This window comes from Gadus chalcogrammus, chromosome 13 (assembly GCF_026213295.1).
Source record: "Gadus chalcogrammus isolate NIFS_2021 chromosome 13, NIFS_Gcha_1.0, whole genome shotgun sequence".
In the NCBI taxonomy this organism is placed as follows: domain Eukaryota; kingdom Metazoa; phylum Chordata; class Actinopteri; order Gadiformes; family Gadidae; genus Gadus; species Gadus chalcogrammus.
Genome location: NC_079424.1, coordinates 6,684,172 through 6,706,568, shown reverse-complemented (window position 1 = coordinate 6,706,568; position 22,397 = coordinate 6,684,172). Strand labels below are relative to the sequence as shown.

Sequence of the window (22,397 nt, the reverse complement as noted above, 5' to 3'; positions counted from 1 at the left end):
GGAATGTTTCCAAGAGCCAACTAGAAGGGTGAAGTACCTATACACTGTGACCTATAGTCATTAATTATTTGAAGATACAGTTATGCACATGAACTCGAAATTGAGTTCTAATGTGTTTCTTACTGAGAAAAAAAACTAAAACCTATGTGCTTTATGATCACATGCACAAATCTGAGAAGACTGGAAACTCATTTTGTTAAAACACAAATGTAACTTGGTGTTTTTGTGTAATAAATTACTTTGAGATAATTTGCATTAATGAATGAGTTTGAATGAATGCTTAATGTGTTTTAAGAGTTTATTCTTTGGCTGGATTTACACACAATGAGAAGTAAAAATATATATTTTATTTAAATCCTGCAAGCAAACATTTGCAATGCAAAAAGGCACATGCATTTAGTCAGGAAAAGTAATAAGTGCAGAATAAAGTTCAACTTGTCGACCGTGTAACATTTAACACCGTACATACAAATTCATTTTGGCTTGATTGGCAAACATTTAAAGTATTCAGTAAAGTACCCATCATACATTTTATCGAATTGAGACAAACATACAGAATTAACTAAAACAATCTAAAGCACAATCAGTCTAAATCCCCGGACGCAAGTCAACGCCACAAAACATTTTTGACGAGGTTACAGAATGAAAAGCGGACAAAAAACATGAGCCTGAATGTCATTGGTTCTTCTTGGCTGGAGCGCGAGCGCGGCCAATGAGCACGGGAAGGAGGGCTACCGCTACCAGACCCAGAGCTACTAAGGGCCGGTAGAACAGCCAACCACTTGCAATGACGAGAAGGGAGAGCGAGCAGGAGATGCAGAAGGCGAACAGTTTCAGCCCCAAGGAAACTAGCTCTCTGACAACAGGGAGCCAATCCACTGTGGAGAAAACGCAAGGCTGATCAATAATCTGATCCTGAAACAAAATAGGATATTTCTCTGTCTGCCTGCCATAGCGGCAAATGCTTACCCAGTGTGTAAAGAATGCGTGTGGTCAAACTGATACCAAGGAACATAAGAGCCCAGCCAGCAAACCTGAGCCCCCAAGTCCTCATGGCATTGGACTGGTGCTCCTTCTCGAATACTTCCTAGGGACAAAATATATTATTCGGTTATATGACAGTTGAAATGCTTCACAACTTGTATCTGCTGATGTAAACATTTTTTTCCACAATCACACCACAAGAAACCAATCTGAGAGTATGTATGTATTGAGTAGACCCACCTGTGCTGAGAGTTCCTCTAGGTAGAGAAACTCAAGTCGGTCTCCTGACCCGGTCTTATAGGACTTCAGATTCTCTCCGCTCTGCATTGCTACCACACTGACCTGAGGTCAACAGTCATCATCAAGAGAAGGATGTCAACTCAAGTACTTTTACTTAAGAGGAACGACTCTATTCACGCTTGCTTTTCTAAAAACAATATTGTTTTTGATCGTACCAAATGGCCATCATGTCTTCAAAGTATACTCAAGATACACTGGAGATATTAAGTCCATGATTAGCAAACAGATCAACATAGACACCTGGAAGCTAGGACCAACTCACCGTCTCAGCGGGAGCAGGATAAAACCCTTCCCCACTGAGGCCTGCATAGGAGAAGCTCACCCTCACATCTCCTACCTGACAGAAAACAGCACAACGTTAAAATTCATCCCTCAATGAAAAGGAGTACATCATTACAGCAGTATCTAAATACATGTATACGCGTGTATCAGATGTGGTGGAGCTTGAGACGGCCGTCATACATGCACGCGTGCAGCAATTAATGCAGCACATTCTTTACATTGTTTCCCATACCTCTGGTCTACGTGGGTATGGGGTGTGGTAGAAATAGTCCTCATAGATGGTGAGAAAGGAGCCAGGTTCGAAGGGCGGGAAATCTTTCAGCCGCAGAGTCTGGAAGTTATTGATTTGCTCCACAAGTCCTTTGGAGTAGAAAGTGCATAGGCTATGACATAGTACTAGTTATAAAGCGTGATGGTACACAGGGCTTCAGTCTGTACTTTAGAGGGTTACCTTTAGACAGAAGAAATGGGCCAACCCTGACTTCAGGAGCCACTACAGTCACACTTTCAACCGCCATGGCACTGTAGCAAAGTAGAAAAACAAACAGATATGAATCATACATTTTCAAGATTGAATGAAACTTTCGGCAATTCAAAATAATTGAAGTACCTTGGGTTCTCATGACCTATTTCCTTATCGAAGTGCCTGCTGTTGATCAACTCAGATTTCCATTCTGTATCTGAGGAGAGGAGTAATGCTAGTTAAAAACATGGATCCCCAAAGGAAGTTAGGCATATTGTGGCTCATTGCCGAATACAAAAATGTATGCAGCAGCAATTTATGCTTCTTTTGAAAACATATGAAAAGAGAGAAGACGGTCACTGGACACAGCAGGAGTGCAACAACCATGTTTGTGTTACAAGTGAAGTAGACCCTTATTGTGTCGGCTTGTATCAGTATCGTGAACGAGTCCCAGCTGTCAGCATAAACACACTCACTGTAGTTGTATGTTGTCTCTGTTTTGGTCTCTCCATTCTCTTGGTAGTCCCTGAAAATAATCACCAGAGAACGGGACATTTAATTCAGTGTTGAACCTGACGGGTTTTCTTTCCCGGCTCAAACCCTGGTTGTAGGCCTGTGACCTGGTAGTAGGATGAAACCTGACAAACCTGCTGTCATGGGACTCCACCCACTGATACATCTCCACCTGTCTCTTCAGCTGCACCGCCTGCACCACCACTCTGTAGTTTGGGTCATGCAAGGGCTGGACAAAGCATGAATAGAGCATACTCACCAATTGTTATTTTCATCATCATTACCACCGTTATAATTATAATGTGATAGAAACCTAAAAATAAATAAAATTAAGATACATAAAAAATGTCAGTGATGGATTAATGGCTCAAAAGCAAAAGAGCCAAGATGACTGGCCCTTAAATGAGACGTACCTGCAAGGTCCGTAATTTGGCGGAGAGGTGAACCAAGTTGTCGTTATTCTGGTAGTCAACATTAGAGAACGGGTTCAGGGACACCACCAGAGAAAGACCTTCGTCCAGTGAAGATGCGGTCTTTAGCGCCCTTCCCTGGGTAGAGAATTTATAATTTACATTTAAAAAAGGGTTTTCTTCTGTATATCACAAGACTGGCTTCCGTTGTTTCATGTTGGATTCTCTTACCTCATTGGTAAAGAGAACGTAAAAAGATGCAAAGAACAGGCCGACTCCCAGCACCGTCCCCCCCGCCGTTTCCCCCAGGCGCTCAAGAAATCCAGGATTGGAGCGGCTCGATACACGCTTATGAGAGTTTTCCGTCCCTGAAAACTGAGAGAAAGAGAAAGGTTTGAAAGTGCATTGAATTCATAAAAAAAAAAAAATATCAAACGTCAATAGGCTTTTACAGCGTAAGATAACGTTTAATTTAAGACCTGATCTGGTTCTGAAAGTGATGCAAGTTTGAGCCTGTCATGCCCTAGTTGAGCTCATTGATCGGTTGATCCAGAAAGTGTTAAGTAATGTGTTTATCAGAAAGGCACCGTTGGGGATTGTCATTACCTTTACAGTTTGCTTAAAGAATCCCATTAAAAACACTGATGGTACACATGAGTATGACCTTGTATTACAATTATACACAAGCAAAAATCCTGAGGGACAGTCGTTGTTAACGAAGTACAAATACTAGTCCTATAAAATAAAGTTAGTTCACCAGCTCTATTGACCACTGAAAGTCAGCAAGACATAGCTGAAGATAGTTTGATAGATATTAGCAAAATAGCATTGAATGGTTTGTTTCTCATCTGACTTGAACAAATGTCCATATTTCAACGCCGAACATAGATGACATCTAGAGACAAATGCCATCATAAATTATTTAGTTATTGAGATGTTTAGCAGCTCAGCAGAGCATTTCTTCATTGCATTGAAATGTGAGGAATGAAGGGTGCGACCGCTACACCCATATTTTAATAAGAGATTAAACTTACTGGAGGTGTGGACGACATGCTCTTCCTAGTGCAACGATGTATACACTAGATAGAAAAATAGGAAGTGCAATGATGTTTACGCCTTGGGCAAAACTTGTAGTTCCGGGCGTTGGTGTGGGATACAGAGGATTGGTCTGATCCGTTGCGACTTGCGACCCCGCTCCGCTTATGACAGCCCGGCTCTTCTACCAGTGGCATGCTGGGTAATGTAGTCATATCAGCGCTCAATAAAACAATTACTCGAAATAAAAAAAGAACGATGTCCTCTTTTCTTTTTACATATTCTATAATTGCATTTTATAGAAATTAAATCCAACCGCTACTTAGTATCCACAGAGAATAGAGAAACATTGCCTACAAACACACACACACACACACACACACACACACACACACACACACACACACACACACACACACACACACACACACACACACACACACACACATACATACACACACGCACATGAACACGCACACAAACACACACACACACACACACACACACACACACTAGGATACACCGTCTGGGATGTCCATCTTAAGAAGATTATTATAAATAGGTACGCACAGCATTTCCTCTCAGCTATTATCCCCTCCACATCTCCAACTAGCAAAGGTATTAGACAGACAGTGGATCTGTTGGACTGGGGACTTGCTTTGTTACAATGCAGGAGTATGACATCATTGTTCTTGGAACAGGCCTTAAGGTAAGAACACCCTTCAGCATAGTTATCATCATTAGTAAAATCAAATATTCTTTAAACTAATTTAATATCTTGCGTCACTCATAAACATCTCTCTCTTTCTCTCTCTCTCTCTCTCTCTCTCTCTCTCTCTCTCTCTCTCTCTCTCTCTCTCTCTCTCTCTCTCTCTCTCTCTCTCTCTCTCTCTCTCTCTCTCTCTCTCTCTCTCCCTCCCTCTCTCAGGAATGTATCCTCTCGTCTATATTGTCAATGCATGGTAAAAGAGTTCTTCACATTGATAAGAATCCATACTTTGGTGGAGAGATCGCTTCCATTACCCCCCTGGAACAGGTGTGTGTTCAGCAACAAACAAATGAACCAACAAACACTGTCCGATATTATGTGCTGTCTCTATTGACCAGTGATGCAATGTCTATGATCTAAACCCACAGCTGTACAAGAGGTTCAAGTGTCCAAATCCCCCATCTCCATCCATGGGACGGGGGAAAGACTGGAATGTCGACCTCATCCCTAAATTCTTCCTTGTGAATGGTGGGAATAGGAGGCAACGCCCATTGTGCAGCTCTGTCAAGTTTGCATTATCTTAACTTTAAGGCCGTATTTTTATGCGTTGGTTAATGCTTCTCGTTTTGTGTTCCCGGTCAGGTCCAATGATCCAACTACTGGTACACACCGATGTCATGCGGTACTTGGACTTCAAAGTGATCGAAGGAAGTTATGTTTACAGAGCAGGCAGAGTCCACACAGTGCCGGCCACCGAAGAAGACGCCCTTCATTCAGGTGTCACCTTCTCGTCTGAATTCATGACTAAAAAAGCAGGAGGAGTCCCGATCCTCCACACTGATATATCGAGGTTGTGTTCATCATCACAGATCTGTTGGGCATGTTTGACAAGCGGAGATTCCGGAAGCTTCTCCACTTCATCCTGAACTTTGAAGTTGGCGATTATCGGACGCACCAGGACATCAACCCCAAGGAAACCACCACGCGAGACCTCTTCAAGCACTTTGACCTGGGGCCGGAGGTCATGGAGTTCGCCGTCCACGCCATGGCGTTGCAGCACAGTGAGGAGTCAGTAATACTGAACTCCCAACGCAAATACACAAAAACTGACCAATCCCTTGAGTAGCAAACCAAGGTTTGAAGTTTTGCGTTTGAAAATGTCCACTCTGTTCTATTTCCTCCATGTAGTTCCTTAGACCAGCCCTGCACGGAGAGCATCAAGCGGATAAGGGTGTACCTGGAGTCCATGGCCCGAGTTAAAAGCAGCCCCTACCTGTACCCGGTCAACGGGCTGGGGGAACTACCCCAGGGCTTCGCAAGGTCCTGCCACACACTTGTTCATTACACGGAGAGGAACATCTCTCACACACACACACAAATGCAATAAATTTCACAGTATGTTAAAACAAGGTCTACCCATAGGGTATAGTTAACCTGTTTATACTGTATAGTCTATCTATACATGGATGTGAAGACGTTTGTGCACGGTACCCCTGTGTGCTGCAGACTGAGTGCTGAACATGGAGGGACCTACATGGTGAACAGGCTGGTGGACGAAATCGTCATCGAAGACGGAAAAGTTGCAGGGGTGAAATCTCAAGGAGACGTATGTAAAAAAATAAATATATTATTAATAATAATAATAATAATAATAATAATAGCAACAACTGTTACGTAGAAACAAATGGGAGATAGTGTTCAGCTGTATTGAATATAACAAAAAAATATTATTCGAATTATAATAATTATTCTGTGTCTGCTCCAGCTGTTCCGCTGTCAGCAGTTGATCTGCGGGGCCAGCTACGTGCCCCACAGCGTGAAGAGGGTGGGCCGAGTCATACGAGTCATCTGCATACTGAACCACCCAATCAAACACACCCAGGAGGCCAGCTCGTGTCACATCATCATCCCTCAAGCACAGCTCCACAGGAAGTCGGGTAAACACGCACACACACCCACATGTACACACACACACAACCCCCCCCCCCACACACACACACACACACACACACACACACACACACACACACACACACAACCCCCCCCCCACACACACACACACACACACACACACACACACACACACACACACACACACACACACACACACACACAAGCAAACACGAGCACACACATACACACTGAACCATACTATATTCTACTAGCAATGTTTTCACATCTTGGGATTTTCTATTTTTCTGTGCTGTATTACAACTTCAAGTGAGAGTAGATCATTCTGGCACAAGACGTGAACCACAGCGGAAACCTCTTCTCTCCTCTCTCTAAGATGTCTCCATATCGATGGTATCTTGCACCCACAATGTGGCTTCAGAGGGGATGTACATCGCCACGGTGATTACAACCATAGAAACCAGCAACCCAGAGAGGGAGGTCCAACCTGCACTGGAACTTCTGCAGCCCATCCTGCAAAAGTATTCGATGCAACGTTTCATCTTATTTTGTCAATGCGTGTTACTCTTGATATTATAATGCGTGGCCAATGCAACCCCACGTTAAACACAGTATTAGGATAGCATTGGTCTGTGTTTTTCCGAGACAAAGTAATTCAGGTTGAGTTATGTCACGTGGCCTTCCCTGGCTTTTCTGATACTGTCCTCACTTTCACAGATGTTCGGCCATTCGGATTTTAAATAGTGCATTTCTATGAAATGAATGGTGTTAACATAAAGACATTGACTACTGATGATTCACATTTGTTTACAGGTTTGTTTCCATTAAAAACCTTGTGGTTCCCTCAGAGGACGGAGCAAAGAGCCAGGTATGAACGGAGCGTTCTGGGTACCGGAACCTGCTTGGGAGACGGATAATATCTTATACATTTAGAAAAGTAATGCTGTCTGACCACACACACACACTCAGTGTGTGTCAACATCAGTCATTTAACAATCATTTATGTCTTCTTTGTACACTTTTTTAGATATTTGTAACCCGCTCGTATGATGCAACAACAGATTTTGAGACGGAGTTCGAAGACATCAAAGATATGTATCACAGAATCACAGGCACAGAGTTCTGCTTTGCTGAAGCACGCAGAGAAACGCCTGAAGACTCAGAAGAAAACTGATCACTTTTTTTCTATTAAATATTTTAAGTTTTGTGTTAGATAGAGGATTTGTGGAAGGTTTTGAATAGTCTTTTTTAATACAGCTGATATGTGCCAGGTTTTGAGGAGTGTGATTTGTAATACAGCTGATAAGTGCAGGTTTTGAAGAGTGTGTTTTGTAATACAGATGATAAGTGCAGGGTGTTGAGTCTGTTTTGTAGTGGAGCATAGAGATGGCAGCCACAGCAAAGTATTTGCCTGGGGCAACATTGTTTTTTATAAATGTGCACCTCTGGATTTGAGTGAATAAAAACATACTGTCCTATAAAAGTCTCAAGGCATACTTTTACATAAGATTTGAAGACATGTCAGTGTGTGCATTTACCAAATGTGTGTGGGCCCAAACGATGCACACTGATTAAAGCGCATCGAAAGAGTGGATTAAAGACGAATCCCTGCGATGTCTAGGGATTTATGGGTAGATGCGTCTATAAGGCTTATGGCTTCTCAAAGGACCTATCAGGATAGGATTCCAAACTGTACTGCCAACAAGGGCTTGAGATAAGAGGGCTTAGTCCAGACACAGTCCAGACACCCACCCATGTTTGTAATGTAATGAAACATTTGCTGTGCTTTCTTTTAACTTTCCATTTTGGTTTTCATTCCACTCGATTTTTATAAAACACACGATGTTTTCAGTCTTTTTTTATAAATATACACAGTAAATAATATACTTAAATATATTCGAACACACTTCCCTGAAACACAGTGATCCTCTTACAAATAAGATTAATTTACATGTGGTTGTTTCACATGACAGTACCACACATAAAACAGAACTACTCATGTACACATTTGTAGTCCTTACTTAAGAGAAGCCAACTATACAGAATCGACATTGTAACATCTAAACTCAGATGTCACAGCTGATTTTAAATTTAATTTACACATCAACTGATATTCAGGAGGATATGTAGACAGCCTTGTTTGTAATAATGAATGCAGAATATGATGTTGTATTCCTCGGCCCCTGGAAGTGGTAGTCACGGAACGGTTTTCCGATATAGCAAGGGACGGTCATTGGTTTGAATCCCTCGGAGAAGATCTGTAATGAATCAGTCATTTTTGGTCGCTACTCCTCATGTACTTCCAGAGCTTTGCTGACGGACGGCGGGATCAGACCCGCGGCCACCAGCCGACCCTCGCTCATCATGAAGTTGAAGGTGGCGCAAGCGTTTGCCTGGAGCACCAAAAGAGAGAAGGGATGCTAGTCAGACGAGAGGAGCTACGGCGGCGTTACCACTGAACTATATTTTGCTTTATGGAATATTTTGATATTTTGAGGGCATGCTGGCGATTCATTACCGTGTCTTGGACCTCCACAGCGATGCCTTTCTTCTTCAGCAAGGCGAGGACTTTAGGGTTGATTCTTTCCGTTCGAGAACCTGTTCCCAGTATCAGCATCTCTGTGTGAATTGGGAGGCATTATTCAATTGAGGCAATTCAATGCAAAAACAAGCTGAAGTTGTACTCATTAGACACTGTCACCATCTTATCCAGTGGGGAGCTAGCTTCCTCTGCCTGTATGAATGGGGTGTAAACCGATGTTCCCTAATTATTGTGCCACGGCCTGGTTATGGAAAGCCTTATAAAATACTCTATTGAACTCCTGACTCCATGCTGCTACTCAAGGGATAAAGAAAATGCTCGGGCTCCAGAACAATCTCTTGATAAACTGGCTAAGTAAGTCGCATCGTCCAGATTGTCAAGTATGGCAAACATTTATATTTGGGTTGCCTGAAATTATAACCACTTGGTGGAGAGGGTCAACTTTGGCATGTATCAATGGATGTTTTTCTATTCTGCGGTAGACAGCTGTTATACCTATCCTTGGTTCAAGCAGGTGGAAGAGTGAGACGCTTTCCTCAGAGATGTCTTCGTGGCCGCCAACCTGCAGACAGACAGACATTTGAAATCATAACCAGTACAATCAACAGACAGACGGACAGACATTTGAAATCAAAACCACTACAATAAAAATAAGTGCAAAGGTTCTTTGGACGACCTTCGAACCAAGGTGCTGACTGCAGTGAAAACGTTACAATAAATCGTCAGGAACCAAATGGATGTCAGCAACGACCAAAGGGGTACATGGCGCATGTTTCCACCAGGACGACCAGGGATCATTAAAACCCAGTGCGTACGTTCCACTGCAGGATTGCGGGCGGCAGCAGAGCACAGGGCCCGTACACCTTGTTGTCGTCTATGTTGAACCCTCTAGTGCTGTAGCCGTGGATCATAATGGAGGCCCCAGGCTCCTTCTGCATGATTGACACCGTGGTGCGCTGGTACAGCTCGTCATCGCTGGGGCCCAGCCGGTGGGCCCGACACTGGAAGGGACTGGGAGACACAACACATGATGTATCAAGAAGACTGTTAGTCAGCACAACGGACAATTAAAGAAGAATGGGCCATTATGTAGCACATGGCAATGGATGGAAATATCAATGACCGAAATGTTAAAAGGCAGTTAGCATGTAGGTTTATTATAATAAAACGTAATAATAAAAGTGATATTATTATTTTGGTGAGCTAAGACGTCATGTGAGGTGCAGCGGTGAATATATAGTAGGCTATATATAACGTATAGTGTCAAGTCAAGTTGAAGGAAAGCTTCTTGTTATCAAACAGACCACTGTTAGGACCTCACAAGACCCAGTGTACTAAGAACGTGAACTATTGTGTGCTTGCCCTATTAACCATGGCCATTTCATTAGTGCCTCTCAGCCTCCGAGATCACAATGATATCATTGTTCATCTATGAATAATTTGCATGACAACACTAAGCATATGCCTCGTAAAATAAATAAATACACAATAAAATAACACAAGGTAAAGGGAACATATGTCTTATCTGAACCATAAAACAAACCATAAGGTAAATGCTATTTTCCAAGGGGATGCCTTAAATGATAACCTTCTGTGTTCCACTGAAAGTCAATAACATAACTCCTACGGAAGGCATGTGGCGATGCAAGGACATTTGGACACGCAGACAACGCGTCACTCTCTGGCCGGACACTAATAATAAAAGAAACAGAAGGTACCTTGAAAAAGCAGTGGTTGTCCGTGTGGATAAATTAAATCCCCGTGCTGATCTCTGGAGAAGTCTGGCACACATCACGCTGGCCATATTGATGGGGATGTTGTAACCGGTTGTAACGCAATGGGGAAGGGGAAGACATTATGTGTGACACCAGGCGCACTTTTCCAGCCAAAGGCAACATTGTCCTTTTTTCAAATAAACTCAGTGTTTTCCGGTAAAATGTAACTTTATTTTATTATTCCCTTGTGAATTTCAAATGTCGAACGCGTCGCATTTAGCAATACAAAAAGACGTTGTGAAGTTATTATCTGGCATCGATTAAGCTACCTAGGGGGCGTACTCCTGACGTGCGCCCCCTGCGGTTTTTATTGGGCAGGGTTGCAAGGCAGTGGCAGACCTCCGTTGTAAATAGACGCAGCGATCAGGCCATGCAGTGAATACTCCCTTTAAATCGGATCTCCAGGGGAAAATAAAGACACTGGGTACTTTTACCAAATCGCCACATGCCGTGAAACATTGGATTGGATTAATTTGGTAAAGATGTATCGCTCCCTGTATGCTTTTCGACCCACGGAGCCCAACTCGCTTCATTTCGCTGCTGAAGAAAGCTTTCTAATCCTTGAAAGAAGCAATAAACACTGGTGGCTCGGGTCGCGTTGCAGCACTGGCGAGACCGGGTACATCCCGGCGTCTTACATTGAAAAAATCCAGGTAAGGATATAAGACAGCAACCAAACATACATTTACAGTGAAGGGAGTGTTTCCTTAGATTGCACTTATATGTATCACATCCTCGCACATTGGTCATTGACAGCGCAATATCTGTACGCAGCAGGCCCTATAAGTTTGATTTGAGTGTTGGGATTACATATCCGGATCTATAACAACCTCATGAATGCCCTAATGTAATTTGAAATATCAAACTATAGCTGGGTACACTATGGGGTTTATGGCCTTATGCAAAAAGCCGGCATGAGTTGTTAGCTGCGACATCCGTGGATTGTGAATGCATCTCTAGCCGTGCGGCCGTGTCAGGGGCAATACGTCTGTCATTACTGCGAAAGTCCCAGAAGAAAGTGGCAGAACCAGTTCCGTTAATTGCATCCAAACGATATTGATTTGTGCATGCAAATGTTTATTACGCAACCACCATATCATGTCACAATCGTCTAATAAAGGTAGTGATGTTCATCATGCCTAATGTGGTTTTGCCTTGAGCTTACAGACCCACGTTTTGTGAGCAGACGTGCTCATTCTTTTCACCACCCAAACTTAAAACCAGTTCGAACTTGAGTTTAGCGACATGATTGCAATACTAATAGAAGATGACTCAGACCAGGCTGTGAATGCATTCTCCTGTTGTTTTTCTAGGTTGTGAATCTTTTGAAAGCATGTTTTTTTTCAAGTCTGAATCGATACATTATTTGCAGGATTTTGTCGGTTGGTAGCTCCTTTATGCCCCCAAGGCAAAAATATGTTCCTCTTTGTTTCCACTCCAGTTATGAAATTATTCATGCCATGATGTTAAATATTCACGCTTGCTCATGGGGATTGTTCCATAGGCTCCAGAGAAGGATGATGTGTTGCAGTCCATCGACAGAGCCATCGAAGGCATCCATAATGTGGCCATGAAAAACGAAGGCAAATATAATTTGGAGCAACGAGATGTGCTACAGTGAGTCCCCAGATCCGGATAATCTGCCCTTTCAGCGAAAAACCTGTCCCTGACGCACCAGAGATAAAAGTGAAACAATGAATGAAACAGACACCGTCCTCCCATTAAAAAATGACACTCCCTCATCCTTCTCTTACAGAAAGCTGATCCACCACAGGAAAGAGACTCTGGCCCGACGAAGCCCGGTGCCATCCTGTCACAAGCAGGGCCTCCCGTCCTCCAACAGTGAGATCTCCCTCAGCCAATCCCCTCAGCCGCCCAACGGCCTCAACCCGGGCTATGGGCGCCAGGGCAGCGTGCCGCTGTCAGGGAGCCTGGACAACATGCAAGCAGACCAAGGCTTTTATGTACTAGACCCTCTATGTCACGTGCACAGTCGAACGCACTGAGCGGCGTACGGACGCTTTGTCGATTGCCGTTGACTTGCGTCGCGATAACCGATCTTTGTGTCGCACGCTGCAGGTCCCGCCGCAGGTGCGACGGGCCGCCCCCGTGACTCCGCCCCCTTCCGAGAAGCAGCTCGCCGGCCGACGCCCAGGTCAGACCGAGCGAGTGATCTGTGATCGGGTCATGGAAATGGGATTGATTATGGGATGACGGGGGGGTTGTTACAAGTCTCTTGTTACCTGCTGCTACTGTATAGGCTTAAGAAGCATGCTATTCTTAGGCAGCTTGAGGTTGCTGTTTATTAAGGGAGTGTAACCGGAGGACAAACTCCCCCCCCCCCCCCACCCTCCGGTCTGAGTCTGTTCCCTTTCCTCTCCGCAGAACCAGATGTTCCCTCCAGGGTGTCCTCTCTTCCGCCGTCCCCTTGCCCCTCCCTCTCCATAAGCTCCGCCTCCCTTAACTCTGGCTCCTCCCACTCGGTGGTCTCGTCTGACGTGAGCCTGCCCAGTGTCGCCGGCAGCACCCCTCCTCCGCCCGTGCCGAGCCGCGTGAAGCCCGCCCTGCCGGCTCTCGAGACCCCGGCCCTGGACGGACCCCCCCAGGCGGCTCCCGCCAGGAAGAGCCCGGCCCCTCAGCCCCCGTCCCCCCAGCCCACTACCCCCCAGGCCTCGACCCCCCAGGCCTCGACCCCCCAGGCCTCGACCCCCCAGGCCTCGACCCCCCAGGCCTCGACCCCCAAGCCCTTCACCCTCAAGGCCTCTTCCCCCCAGCCCCCCACCGCCCAGCCCACGGAGGACCAGCCCGAGAGCGAATGGCCCATCGCCCCCCCCTCCATCGCCGAGAGCCCCCCCGGCAGCCCCGGCGCCTCCGAGCCCGTCCCCATGACGACGGGGGCCGAGCTGATCGAGCTGGTGCGGAAGAACACGGGCCTGAGCTACGAGCTGTCGCGCGTGGCCGTGGGCGTGGTGGTGGGCCACCTGCAGACCACCCTGCCGCGGTCGTCCGCCGCCCTGGAGAAGGTCCTGATGTCGCTGGTGGAGAGCAAGGTCAGAGCCGCGCCGCGCCTCGCACCGCGCCTCGCACCGCGCCGGCCTGGCATGGGTTCACTGCGCGCTACAGACTTCATTTTGACAACACGGGGAAATAACCGAGATTGCGATTATTTCGACCAATATTGCGATTTAGTACGCGATTGTATCTTTTTAAAGTTCCTTATGTTCTGTATTAATCACTTAACATGCAATGAATCATTCTATAGTATGACCAACACAACATCGGAAGCAGTCAACGTATAAACTGCTCTCCAGGCCTATGTGTTGAGATGAATTGATGCATGAAAAAAATAACAAGTTAATTTATTTTTAGTCGCAGGCTTCGCGATTTGCAGAACAACTTGTATAACATTGCGATGTCGGTTTGAACTCGATTATTTGCCCAGCCCTAATGTATGCTCAGTCAACCAGCAGGGTTGTGTGCTCTCCATACCGGTGTCCCCTGTTTGAGCGGCCGTGTCTGTTTCTGCAGGACCAGAGCGCAGCGCTGCCCCAGGGCCAGGTGTGCCACGACGAGCAGCGCCTGGAGGTGATCTTCAGCGACCTGGCCCGTCACCGCGACGACTCCCAGCAGCGCAGCTGGGCGCTCCACGAGGACCACGCACTCATCTCCTGCTACCTGGAGGAACTCCTCAAGATATTGGTACACGCACACACAACACGCCGGGGTCGTGACCGGCTTATAAGCATTCACTGTTTAATTGGTGGTTGTATTGTTTTACTGATGGCGTTGTTTTTTTTCTATGTGTTGCTATGGAAAACTAAAGAGGTGTGACTTCCCCCTCATGCAGACTGATGCGGATCCAGAGGTGTGCAAGAGGATGTGCAAGGGGAACCACTCGGAGCCGGTTCTTTCACTAGTGTCATATTATCAGATGGTAAACGGTCCGCCTCGGTCTGTCGTACAACATCGCCCTGTTTGGAGTCATTCAACTGTATCGAGCTGTGTTTTTATATTGTTTTATATGTTACATAACAGAATAAAACAAACAGATTTTATTACATTTTTATAACACGGGTTTGCAATGCTGTGTTGCGTCTTTTGGAATAAAATAGCAAAATGTTTTGGTTATTAAATTTACGTGTGTGTGTGTGTGTGTGTGTGTGTGTGTGTGTGTGTGTGTGTGTGTGTGTGTGTGTGTGTGTGTGTGTGTGTGTGTGTGTGTGTGTGTGTGTGTGTGTGTGTGTGTGTGTGTGGGTGTGTGTGCGTCCAGGAGCACCGCGTGTCCCTGCGCCTGCTGCTCCTCAAGGTGTTCGGGGCCATCTGTAGCCTGGACGCCTGCCTCATCTCCACCCTGCTGAACTCCATCCTGCCCATGGAGCTGGCCAGGGACCTGCAGAGCCCCACACAGGGTGACTAGACCGTACTTGGAATGGGATCCACGCTTTCACGGGCAACCCTCCTGCATGGATGAATGTCTCTGTTGTATATCGTCGTTGATACGTTTCTCCTCTCCTCAGAGCATCAGAAGATGTGTTACACAGCGTTGGTACTTTCCATGATCTTCTCTATGGGCGAGCAAGTGCCATATCATCACTATGGTATGGATACACAACAGTTGTATGTAAACATTAGGGAGAGGGATTTGAAGTCATCAATGTTCGATGAACCAATGCTCTAGATTTTAAAAAAAACACGTTGATCAAAAAAAATTGTGCAGCATACTCTTAACAGAAAGATGACTTGGGCATTTGCATTTGCCTTCTTCTGCTTTTTACTACTGAAGCCTCTATTAATATTATATCTATTTATACACGGAAGTTTACTAGCGCCGTCTTGGGACGTCGATAGAGCGGTTCATGATTTAGGTGACACTCAAAATACAAACGGCAGCTTATTCAAAACGTGTTCCGCATTATTTATGTTCACAAGTCATGCATTATTTATTTAGTGTAAAAGGAAGCCATAATAATTATGGCAAAAAAGTGTACTCGTTTGTGTCTTATCACACCGTGTTCATTGACACGTTAGATCCTAAAACACTACCATGTTTGGTCATGGCTGACACAGAATTGGTTGTCATTCAAAATGGCAGCTCAGACAGTACTGCTCGAGGGCTGCGTCAAAGGCTGCAAATGTCTTTATCTCCTGGCCTGAACTTCTCCTACTAAAACGAGGTCGTGCCACCAAATCACATGACACTGGCCATTGCGAAAAAAGAAAAAATTCAAGTGACTGCCTTGTGACTACCTCCGATCATGAATAATTTAGATGAATGGATTTATCACCCCCATCCTGAAATATACATATCTTGATGCATTCTGTTTGAACGGTTTCCCCTCTTCAACAGAACATCTGAATGCTGAGTTTGTGGAGTTCCTGTTGACCGTGGTGGAGGAGGGGGTTCCCTCTGACCCCACGGAGCAGCTCCCTGACCTCTTCCTGAACCTCCTGCTGGCCTTCAACCTCCACCACACCGGTGCGGCCCGCCTCCGTGGCACTCTACTGAAGTATCTGGATCTTTGAATAGCAGCGATTGAGCCTGGAGATCGTTTTTGGTTGTTTTATGTGAGATTTCTGTGAGTCTTCGATTTAATTAAATGAATCTTCAATTATACTTTTTCTCCCAGTGCCTAGTGCCAATGTGATAATGCAGGAGTTGATGAAGAAAAATGTGAAAATACTTTCGGAAAAAGTACTGCTGCTTTTAAATCGAGGCGGTAAGAGGCAAAACATTGTGACTTCATTTCCGTACGTCATTCACGCATATTTCTACTCGCCATCCCTCTCACACATACTCGCCGGTTGCCTCCGCAGACGACCCCGTGTGTGTATTCAAACACACCCCACCTGCCCCGCATTCCGTCCTCAAGTTCCTGCAGGATGTGTTCGCCAGCCGGGAGTCGGCGGACATCTTCTACCGCACTGACATGATGGTGATGATTGACATCGCCGTCCGACAGATATCTGACCTCTCCCCCGGAGACAAGGTGAGCCGGGGTCAACGCAACCAGCTCACCGCTTCTATGTTTACATGTCCTGCAACATATTTACAACACGCGCGCCCACCCACATCACATCTCTGATCCGTCACCACCTCTACCACACTAATGAATTCTGGCTCCCACTGCCTCTAAGGCTTGGATGCCCTTCGCGGCCCAGACTCTCTCATTGGTGGACCCCGTGACCTAGCTCTCAGTGTGATCTGATCTTGTGTTGAATGATATTTTTGGTGATTTCCTATGATGCATTATATATATAAAAAAGAAGGATCTACTAGCTTTCCCTTCTGATGAGCCTTCTGATCAGCGCTTATTTTTCCAGTCCCTCAGCAACTCATTTCCCAGCTAAGAACTCCCGACCCCGGCCCATTCCAGGAAGCTCGCATGACGTCAGCTTGTTTTGATTTGATTCTCTGAGCCAAACGCGCGCCTCACGCTTTATCCATGCCTCTCCTTCCTCTCGGCAGGTGAGGATGGAGTACCTCTCCCTCATGCACTCCATCATGCGCTCCACCGACTACCTGGAGCACCGCCACCGGCTGCCCGACCTGCAGGGGGCGTTGCAGAGGATTCTGGGAGAGGAGGAGGACGACGAGGAGGAGGAGGGGGACTCGGTCGACAGCGGCGCCACGGCGAAACAGATGGATAAGCTAATCGTGCAGGAGATTTACAGGGAGTTCCCCCAGCTCAGTGAGAGCCACAAGTAACCGCATCGCCATCGTTGCACCCCGACCCGCCAGCCTGCTCTGATTATCGTATCAGGTCGTACGATCCATCCGGAATGCAGAAAGAAAAATAGAGCTAATGTAATGGTGGATCAATTTAATTTTTTGTTTTCGCCAATTTGTCCTTGTCCCAAGGCGGCTTACATCGGCACATCGCTTGTGATGGCTGGATTCGCAAATTTTTTTTATGGTTCGCAATTTTCCCGCTTGATAGGAAAAAAGTGAATGCTGAATAACTGGAGGATAATTGGAGATGAATAATATGTTGCATCCATCGTGCAAATGCTTGAATGGCTCTCTTTATTGGAAAGTGATATTTAAGAGCCTCGTTGTCTTAATAGAGTACTGTATGCTTGAGCTAAAAAGCTAAAATAGAAAATATGTTATATAATGTGTCAAATGAATTGCAATGAAAGCTTTTGAGAGTGTACCCACACAGTTGGATAATTGCGTCTGAACAGCATGGGAAAGAATTGGATATTAAGTTTTTGATAGTTGATGTGAGGAAGATATTTTCTTCATTTTTTATTAATGTGGAACTGCTGCAATAAGGCTGCTTACTACTAAATCATACTAACTCTGCCATAACCTATTTAATATTGGCAGTCACGGCAACCTGCAACTACCATTGCTTTCGAAAAGAGATTTGGATGCCAAGCTTTCGATGACATGAGTTATAATGCCCAAGCAATCATTGGAGAACCCTGTGTTTTTATCTATGAATAATATGTGGTACACAACACAGGATTCAATTGTAATTACTTGAATTATATATGAATAATGACAATAAAGCCAGAAAATTTGTTCCAGCACCACTTCTGCAGACTGAACTGCTTCAGCAATTAGATCATATCTGACATCATTCATTGGTAGAGGTCCTGTTTTAGATAATATGATGGGAAATGTGATACTTCTTACGGATAAATGCATCAGCTAGAGTTACAATTGTACATATCTGTTATCTCTATATTTTCTAATACCTCCTAGTATTGTGTCAATCACTCCTTAAATCGACTTAACTTATTTTTGTCCTTGATATAGCATTTTCTTTTGGAAACTAATTGTGGCATTACAAACCCCTACATTGATACCTGTCTAGTTTTCACAAAGTTAAATGTGTGTGTTGAGATGAGTGAGAGTAAGTGTGTACCTACATGGTTGCTTGTGTACATTGTATGTTTGAGAGAGGGCTCGTTCGGTGTTTGTGTTCACCTTTGTGTTTACCTGGAACTTCCACTGTTTAACTAATAAAATTATATTTTCCCAATACAAATCGTGGTCAAGGAGTGAGCTATTTGACTGTATTTTCCTTATATGTTGAATCCAATAAAATCGTAATGGCTACATGTGGAAATATTAGAATACATTTCGTACGATTTCCTGTCTTACTGAAGATATACACAAATATACAGCCAAGCCAATCCAACTCGGACACAAAAAAAGGAGCACACACGTCAGGTGTGTTACTGTCTAATACATCCGGGTAGCTATTTGGGTGAAAGGTCTTCGGTATCGGTCGTTCTAGTGCAGTGCTGCGACAGTGGTGACAGCTGAAGGGAACACATTCACGAAAATAAACCACATCAGGTTCGTTCTTTTGCACCATGCTATCTAATGTAAAGGGTGTAGTTGTGCGACAGTTCGCTCATTCATTAAATTCCGTTGCCACTGTGTGTTTCAGAACACCACTATGGCCAAGCAGGCTCAGCCAATAAGTCCCGGGAAGAACTTCTTCGCTGGAGGATTCGGGGGCGTCTGTCTGGTGTTCGCCGGTCATCCGCTGGATACCATTAAAGTAACGAGTTTTGTTTTGCAGCATTCATGCTATGATTTGAAATTGTGAGTAAATAACTTGTCCAAAGCGCCTGAATATGAAACTGCATTAATTGCGGCCATACTGTATATTTTAAATGTAGATATTAGGCTACTTATTTCTATCAATATGCACAACGAAACATTAAATAGTTGGACAGCTTATTATAATAACCTATTTGATAGAAAGGGTTAGCTAGAATTCTAGCAGGCCTACAAGTCATGGCAGCCCTTTGACCTATATGCACTCCTTTATTGGCGTATTAGGGTGTACCTTGTGTTATGTAACAGGGTTTTTAAATTCATTACCTATACTTTTGATCCAGAAACATTACATCAGTGTTCATAATTTCAAGCATATGGCAGCACTGGGTTAAGGAAAAGGGTGTTGTCTGTATGTAAACTACAATTTAACTTGCATAACAAACCTAATCACAAGACAAGATCAGTTGTATTTAATACTGTAAACGTTAACGGTCGGTTACTGTACATCTGCCGGCCATCCCTCAGGTGCGATTGCAGACTCAGCCACTGCCTAAACCTGGAGAGACACTCGCGTACACCGGCACCATCGATTGTTTCCGAAAGACACTTGCAAAAGAGGTCAGTATACCATATGGTCAGGCTAACAGCTTGGTAATGATTTCTGCAGTAGAGACACATTCACTGATTAACAAAAGATCATTGAATACAGGTAACCTATAGGCCTATTCTCTCTTAATGCTGTCATTGGCCCCTACTCAACACTGTTTCCCCTCCATCACAGGGTATGAAAGGCCTCTATAAAGGCATGGCTGCTCCCATCATTGGAGTGACGCCCATGTTTGCGGTCTGTTTCTTCGGCTTTGGCCTTGGCAAGAAGTTACAGCAGAAAACCCCCGACGACATCCTCACGTAGGTGATCAGTCGTCTAACGGCTCGACTTGCTCTCAATCCCTCGCTCTCTCTCTCGCTCCCTCCCTCCCTCTCGTCTATGGGATGAATGAGCCACCTTGCGCCCCCTCCTTCCCCCCAGATATCCCCAGCTCTTCGCAGCAGGCATGCTCTCCGGTGTCTTCACCACCGCCATCATGGCCCCAGGAGAGCGCATCAAATGTCTGCTCCAGGTCAGTGGCGTTTGAGTTCATTTCATGTACTAACATAAAGGGGATTTTACACCTTGTCTGTGGTTTCATGGTTTGGGGTAAAGTCACTAGCTAATGCGTGTGTGATTTGTGTTGCGTGCGCACACACAGATCCAGGCAGCGTCTGGGGAGGTGAAATATGCAGGGCCAATGGATTGTGTGAAACAACTGTACAAACAGAATGGAATAAGAGGAATTTACAAAGGCACTGGCCTTACACTCTTGAGAGGTACTGATACACTCTTGTACGTGGAGTCTGAGTCTTCGGAATATATATAGAATTCCTCAAACATTTCCCTAACCGCATTTCTCGATTTCCTGTTGCTCAGATCTGCCAGCAAGTGGAATGTACTTCATGACCTACGAATGGTTGAAGAACCTGCTCACGCCCGCAGGAAAGAGGTGCTATGATCGTCCCGCTTCCTTTTTTTACATCTGCATTTTAATAGATTGATGTCAATGTTGAAGCCTGTGTTGTAACCCCACCCATTGTTGTTGTTGTCCTCTGTCTCCCCACAGTCACAACGAGCTCAGTATCCCCAGCATCCTCTTCGCCGGCGGGATGGCGGGGGTCTTCAACTGGGCCGTGGCCATCCCACCTGATGTGCTCAAGTCCCGCTACCAAACGGGTAGGTCTGCCGATGTAGGCTCATCACACCCAGGGGCACAATGCGTAACGGGTACAACGGTCCACCTCAACCCTATCGTATCTTTTCCCCCCCACAGCTGCTGAAGGGATGTACCCCAACGGCGTGCGTGACGTGCTGCGGGAGCTGATCAGGGAGGAGGGGATCGGCTCTCTCTATAAAGGCTTCACCGCCGTGATGCTTCGAGCCTTCCCAGCAAACGCAGTAAGTGCTTGAACGTTGAATGAATGTGTTGAACGTAGTTTGCGGAGCAAGAGGGAAAAGCATGGATGAAGCATGACATTCGTAGTCGATTACAACAGGTTTAAAATAGATTTGATTAAGTAAAAGTGAATAGGTTTGTCATTAATTTTTTTGCATCAAAGCAAATCTAGAATGGATTTAGATTATGATTGTGTATTTATTCATGTATTTATAACAGTCTTACAGGGTTTTACGTTCTTGGAGACTAGACTGATCTGTCTGTTGTTCTGCCTCTCTGCCCCTCTTTTTCCATCTCTCTGTAGGCCTGCTTCCTTGGGTTTGAGTTTGCAATGAAGTTTTTGAACTGGTTAGCCCCTAACTTGTGAATAAGGTTGGATGCCTTTCGTCCGTAGCTTAGAAGCCAAACAGAAAAAAAATGGAACATCCAGGTACAAAACATCAATAATACACATCATCACTGTCAAACCCCAGTCATATCAAGGGTTGGTATGAAAGGCCCTCATCAGGATTTTAGCAGTAAACATGGTATGTGATCACAGTTCATATTGCAAGACAATATGTTGTCATTGGGGCAATTGTAAGACCAATGATATGTCTGTTCACACAGATGCACACACACAGAAACGTTCTCACTCCTTATTTGTTGCTTTGAAAATGTTATATTATTAGGAAAGGAGTGAACCGAACTTGTGCCTTACTTTCCTATCTGCATATAAATGTACATAATATCAGGGAAAAGGTGCATTGTGTGTGTGTGTGTTCATTATGTATAATTTTCAAAATGACAATAAATGTATGGTTACATTCCACCAAGTGCATACTGTACATCACGCCTTGATATTGTTCATGTCAAATTAAACTCATTTACAGAACTGTACTAATGAAACTCATCTTGTCGTTTCTATTTGTCAAAGATCGCTTCTGATGGTGCCTTTTTATAAAATCCTCACGTTTCTGTATTT

General features: G+C 44.9%; 5 protein-coding genes across 5 annotated transcripts; 3 read left to right on the top strand and 2 right to left on the bottom strand.

Annotated features, from left to right (window-relative positions):
- Positions 1–268: 268 nt before the first annotated feature.
- Positions 269–4,135, bottom strand: LOC130402148 (transmembrane protein 43). The gene is made up of 12 exons (XM_056606274.1): positions 3,987–4,135; positions 3,184–3,327; positions 2,956–3,090; positions 2,677–2,771; positions 2,506–2,555; positions 2,177–2,246; positions 2,018–2,088; positions 1,799–1,926; positions 1,547–1,621; positions 1,225–1,326; positions 970–1,087; positions 269–878 (listed from the first exon to the last, which is right to left on the bottom strand). The coding sequence occupies exons 1-12, from the start codon at positions 4,002–4,004 to the stop codon at positions 676–678; spliced, it is 1,209 nt and encodes a 402-aa protein (XP_056462249.1). The 5' UTR covers positions 4,005–4,135; the 3' UTR covers positions 269–675.
- Positions 4,136–4,654: 519 nt separating this feature from the next.
- zgc:112334 (uncharacterized protein LOC619199 homolog) lies at positions 4,655–8,077 on the top strand. Its single transcript, XM_056606473.1, has 11 exons — positions 4,655–4,696; positions 4,916–5,023; positions 5,125–5,224; positions 5,339–5,473; positions 5,566–5,764; positions 5,885–6,016; positions 6,203–6,302; positions 6,462–6,633; positions 6,984–7,128; positions 7,421–7,475; positions 7,635–8,077. Exons 1-11 carry the CDS (start codon positions 4,655–4,657, stop codon positions 7,779–7,781), a joined length of 1,335 nt encoding a protein of 444 aa, XP_056462448.1. The 3' UTR covers positions 7,782–8,077.
- On the bottom strand, positions 7,862–11,003 carry ndufaf3 (NADH:ubiquinone oxidoreductase complex assembly factor). The gene is made up of 5 exons (XM_056606298.1): positions 10,868–11,003; positions 9,965–10,160; positions 9,645–9,711; positions 9,126–9,226; positions 7,862–9,000 (listed from the first exon to the last, which is right to left on the bottom strand). Exons 1-5 carry the CDS (start codon positions 10,951–10,953, stop codon positions 8,893–8,895), a joined length of 558 nt encoding a protein of 185 aa, XP_056462273.1. The 5' UTR covers positions 10,954–11,003; the 3' UTR covers positions 7,862–8,892.
- Positions 11,004–11,264: 261 nt separating this feature from the next.
- On the top strand, positions 11,265–18,992 carry LOC130402175 (NCK-interacting protein with SH3 domain-like). The gene is made up of 14 exons (XM_056606304.1): positions 11,265–11,577; positions 12,429–12,541; positions 12,681–12,888; positions 13,004–13,079; positions 13,310–13,593; positions 13,684–13,974; positions 14,453–14,623; positions 14,772–14,858; positions 15,195–15,333; positions 15,442–15,522; positions 16,272–16,400; positions 16,552–16,641; positions 16,739–16,911; positions 17,391–18,992. Exons 1-14 carry the CDS (start codon positions 11,407–11,409, stop codon positions 17,628–17,630), a joined length of 2,253 nt encoding a protein of 750 aa, XP_056462279.1. The 5' UTR covers positions 11,265–11,406; the 3' UTR covers positions 17,631–18,992.
- Positions 18,993–19,082: 90 nt separating this feature from the next.
- slc25a20 (solute carrier family 25 member 20) lies at positions 19,083–22,313 on the top strand. Its single transcript, XM_056606288.1, has 10 exons — positions 19,083–19,235; positions 19,330–19,443; positions 19,971–20,063; positions 20,227–20,354; positions 20,476–20,566; positions 20,696–20,813; positions 20,914–20,986; positions 21,104–21,213; positions 21,311–21,435; positions 21,738–22,313. Exons 2-10 carry the CDS (start codon positions 19,339–19,341, stop codon positions 21,798–21,800), a joined length of 906 nt encoding a protein of 301 aa, XP_056462263.1. The 5' UTR covers positions 19,083–19,235; positions 19,330–19,338; the 3' UTR covers positions 21,801–22,313.
- The last annotated feature ends 84 nt before the right edge of the window (positions 22,314–22,397 follow it).

What these genes read in the sequence shown, in the direction of transcription:
- LOC130402175 (XM_056606304.1), top strand. Translation starts at nt 11,407, where the DNA reads ATGTATCGCTCCCTGTATGCTTTTCGACCCACGGAGCCCAACTCGCTT. An exon ending in GCTCGCCGGCCGACGCCCAG is followed by an intron (nt 13,080 to 13,309) that starts GTCAGACCGAGC and finishes TCCTCTCCGCAG; the next exon opens with AACCAGATGTTCCCTCCAGG. An exon ending in TAGTGTCATATTATCAGATG is followed by an intron (nt 14,859 to 15,194) that starts GTAAACGGTCCG and finishes GTGTGCGTCCAG; the next exon opens with GAGCACCGCGTGTCCCTGCG.
- slc25a20 (XM_056606288.1), top strand. Translation starts at nt 19,339, where the DNA reads ATGGCCAAGCAGGCTCAGCCAATAAGTCCCGGGAAGAACTTCTTCGCT. An exon ending in CTCACGCCCGCAGGAAAGAG is followed by an intron (nt 20,987 to 21,103) that starts GTGCTATGATCG and finishes GTCTCCCCACAG; the next exon opens with TCACAACGAGCTCAGTATCC. An exon ending in GAGCCTTCCCAGCAAACGCA is followed by an intron (nt 21,436 to 21,737) that starts GTAAGTGCTTGA and finishes ATCTCTCTGTAG; the next exon opens with GCCTGCTTCCTTGGGTTTGA.
- LOC130402148 (XM_056606274.1), bottom strand. An exon ending in AGAGACAACATACAACTACA is followed by an intron (nt 2,247 to 2,505) that starts GTGAGTGTGTTT and finishes TCCTCTCCTCAG; the next exon opens with ATACAGAATGGAAATCTGAG. An exon ending in CATACCCACGTAGACCAGAG is followed by an intron (nt 1,622 to 1,798) that starts GTATGGGAAACA and finishes GTTTTCTGTCAG; the next exon opens with GTAGGAGATGTGAGGGTGAG.
- zgc:112334 (XM_056606473.1), top strand. Translation starts at nt 4,655, where the DNA reads ATGCAGGAGTATGACATCATTGTTCTTGGAACAGGCCTTAAG. An exon ending in GCGTTGCAGCACAGTGAGGA is followed by an intron (nt 5,765 to 5,884) that starts GTCAGTAATACT and finishes TCCTCCATGTAG; the next exon opens with TTCCTTAGACCAGCCCTGCA. An exon ending in CTACCCCAGGGCTTCGCAAG is followed by an intron (nt 6,017 to 6,202) that starts GTCCTGCCACAC and finishes TGTGTGCTGCAG; the next exon opens with ACTGAGTGCTGAACATGGAG.
- ndufaf3 (XM_056606298.1), bottom strand. Translation starts at nt 10,953, where the DNA reads ATGGCCAGCGTGATGTGTGCCAGACTTCTCCAGAGATCAGCACGGGGA. An exon ending in CCGCAATCCTGCAGTGGAAC is followed by an intron (nt 9,712 to 9,964) that starts GTACGCACTGGG and finishes GTCTGTCTGCAG; the next exon opens with GTTGGCGGCCACGAAGACAT. An exon ending in CCTGCTTGAACCAAGGATAG is followed by an intron (nt 9,227 to 9,644) that starts GTATAACAGCTG and finishes CAATTCACACAG; the next exon opens with AGATGCTGATACTGGGAACA.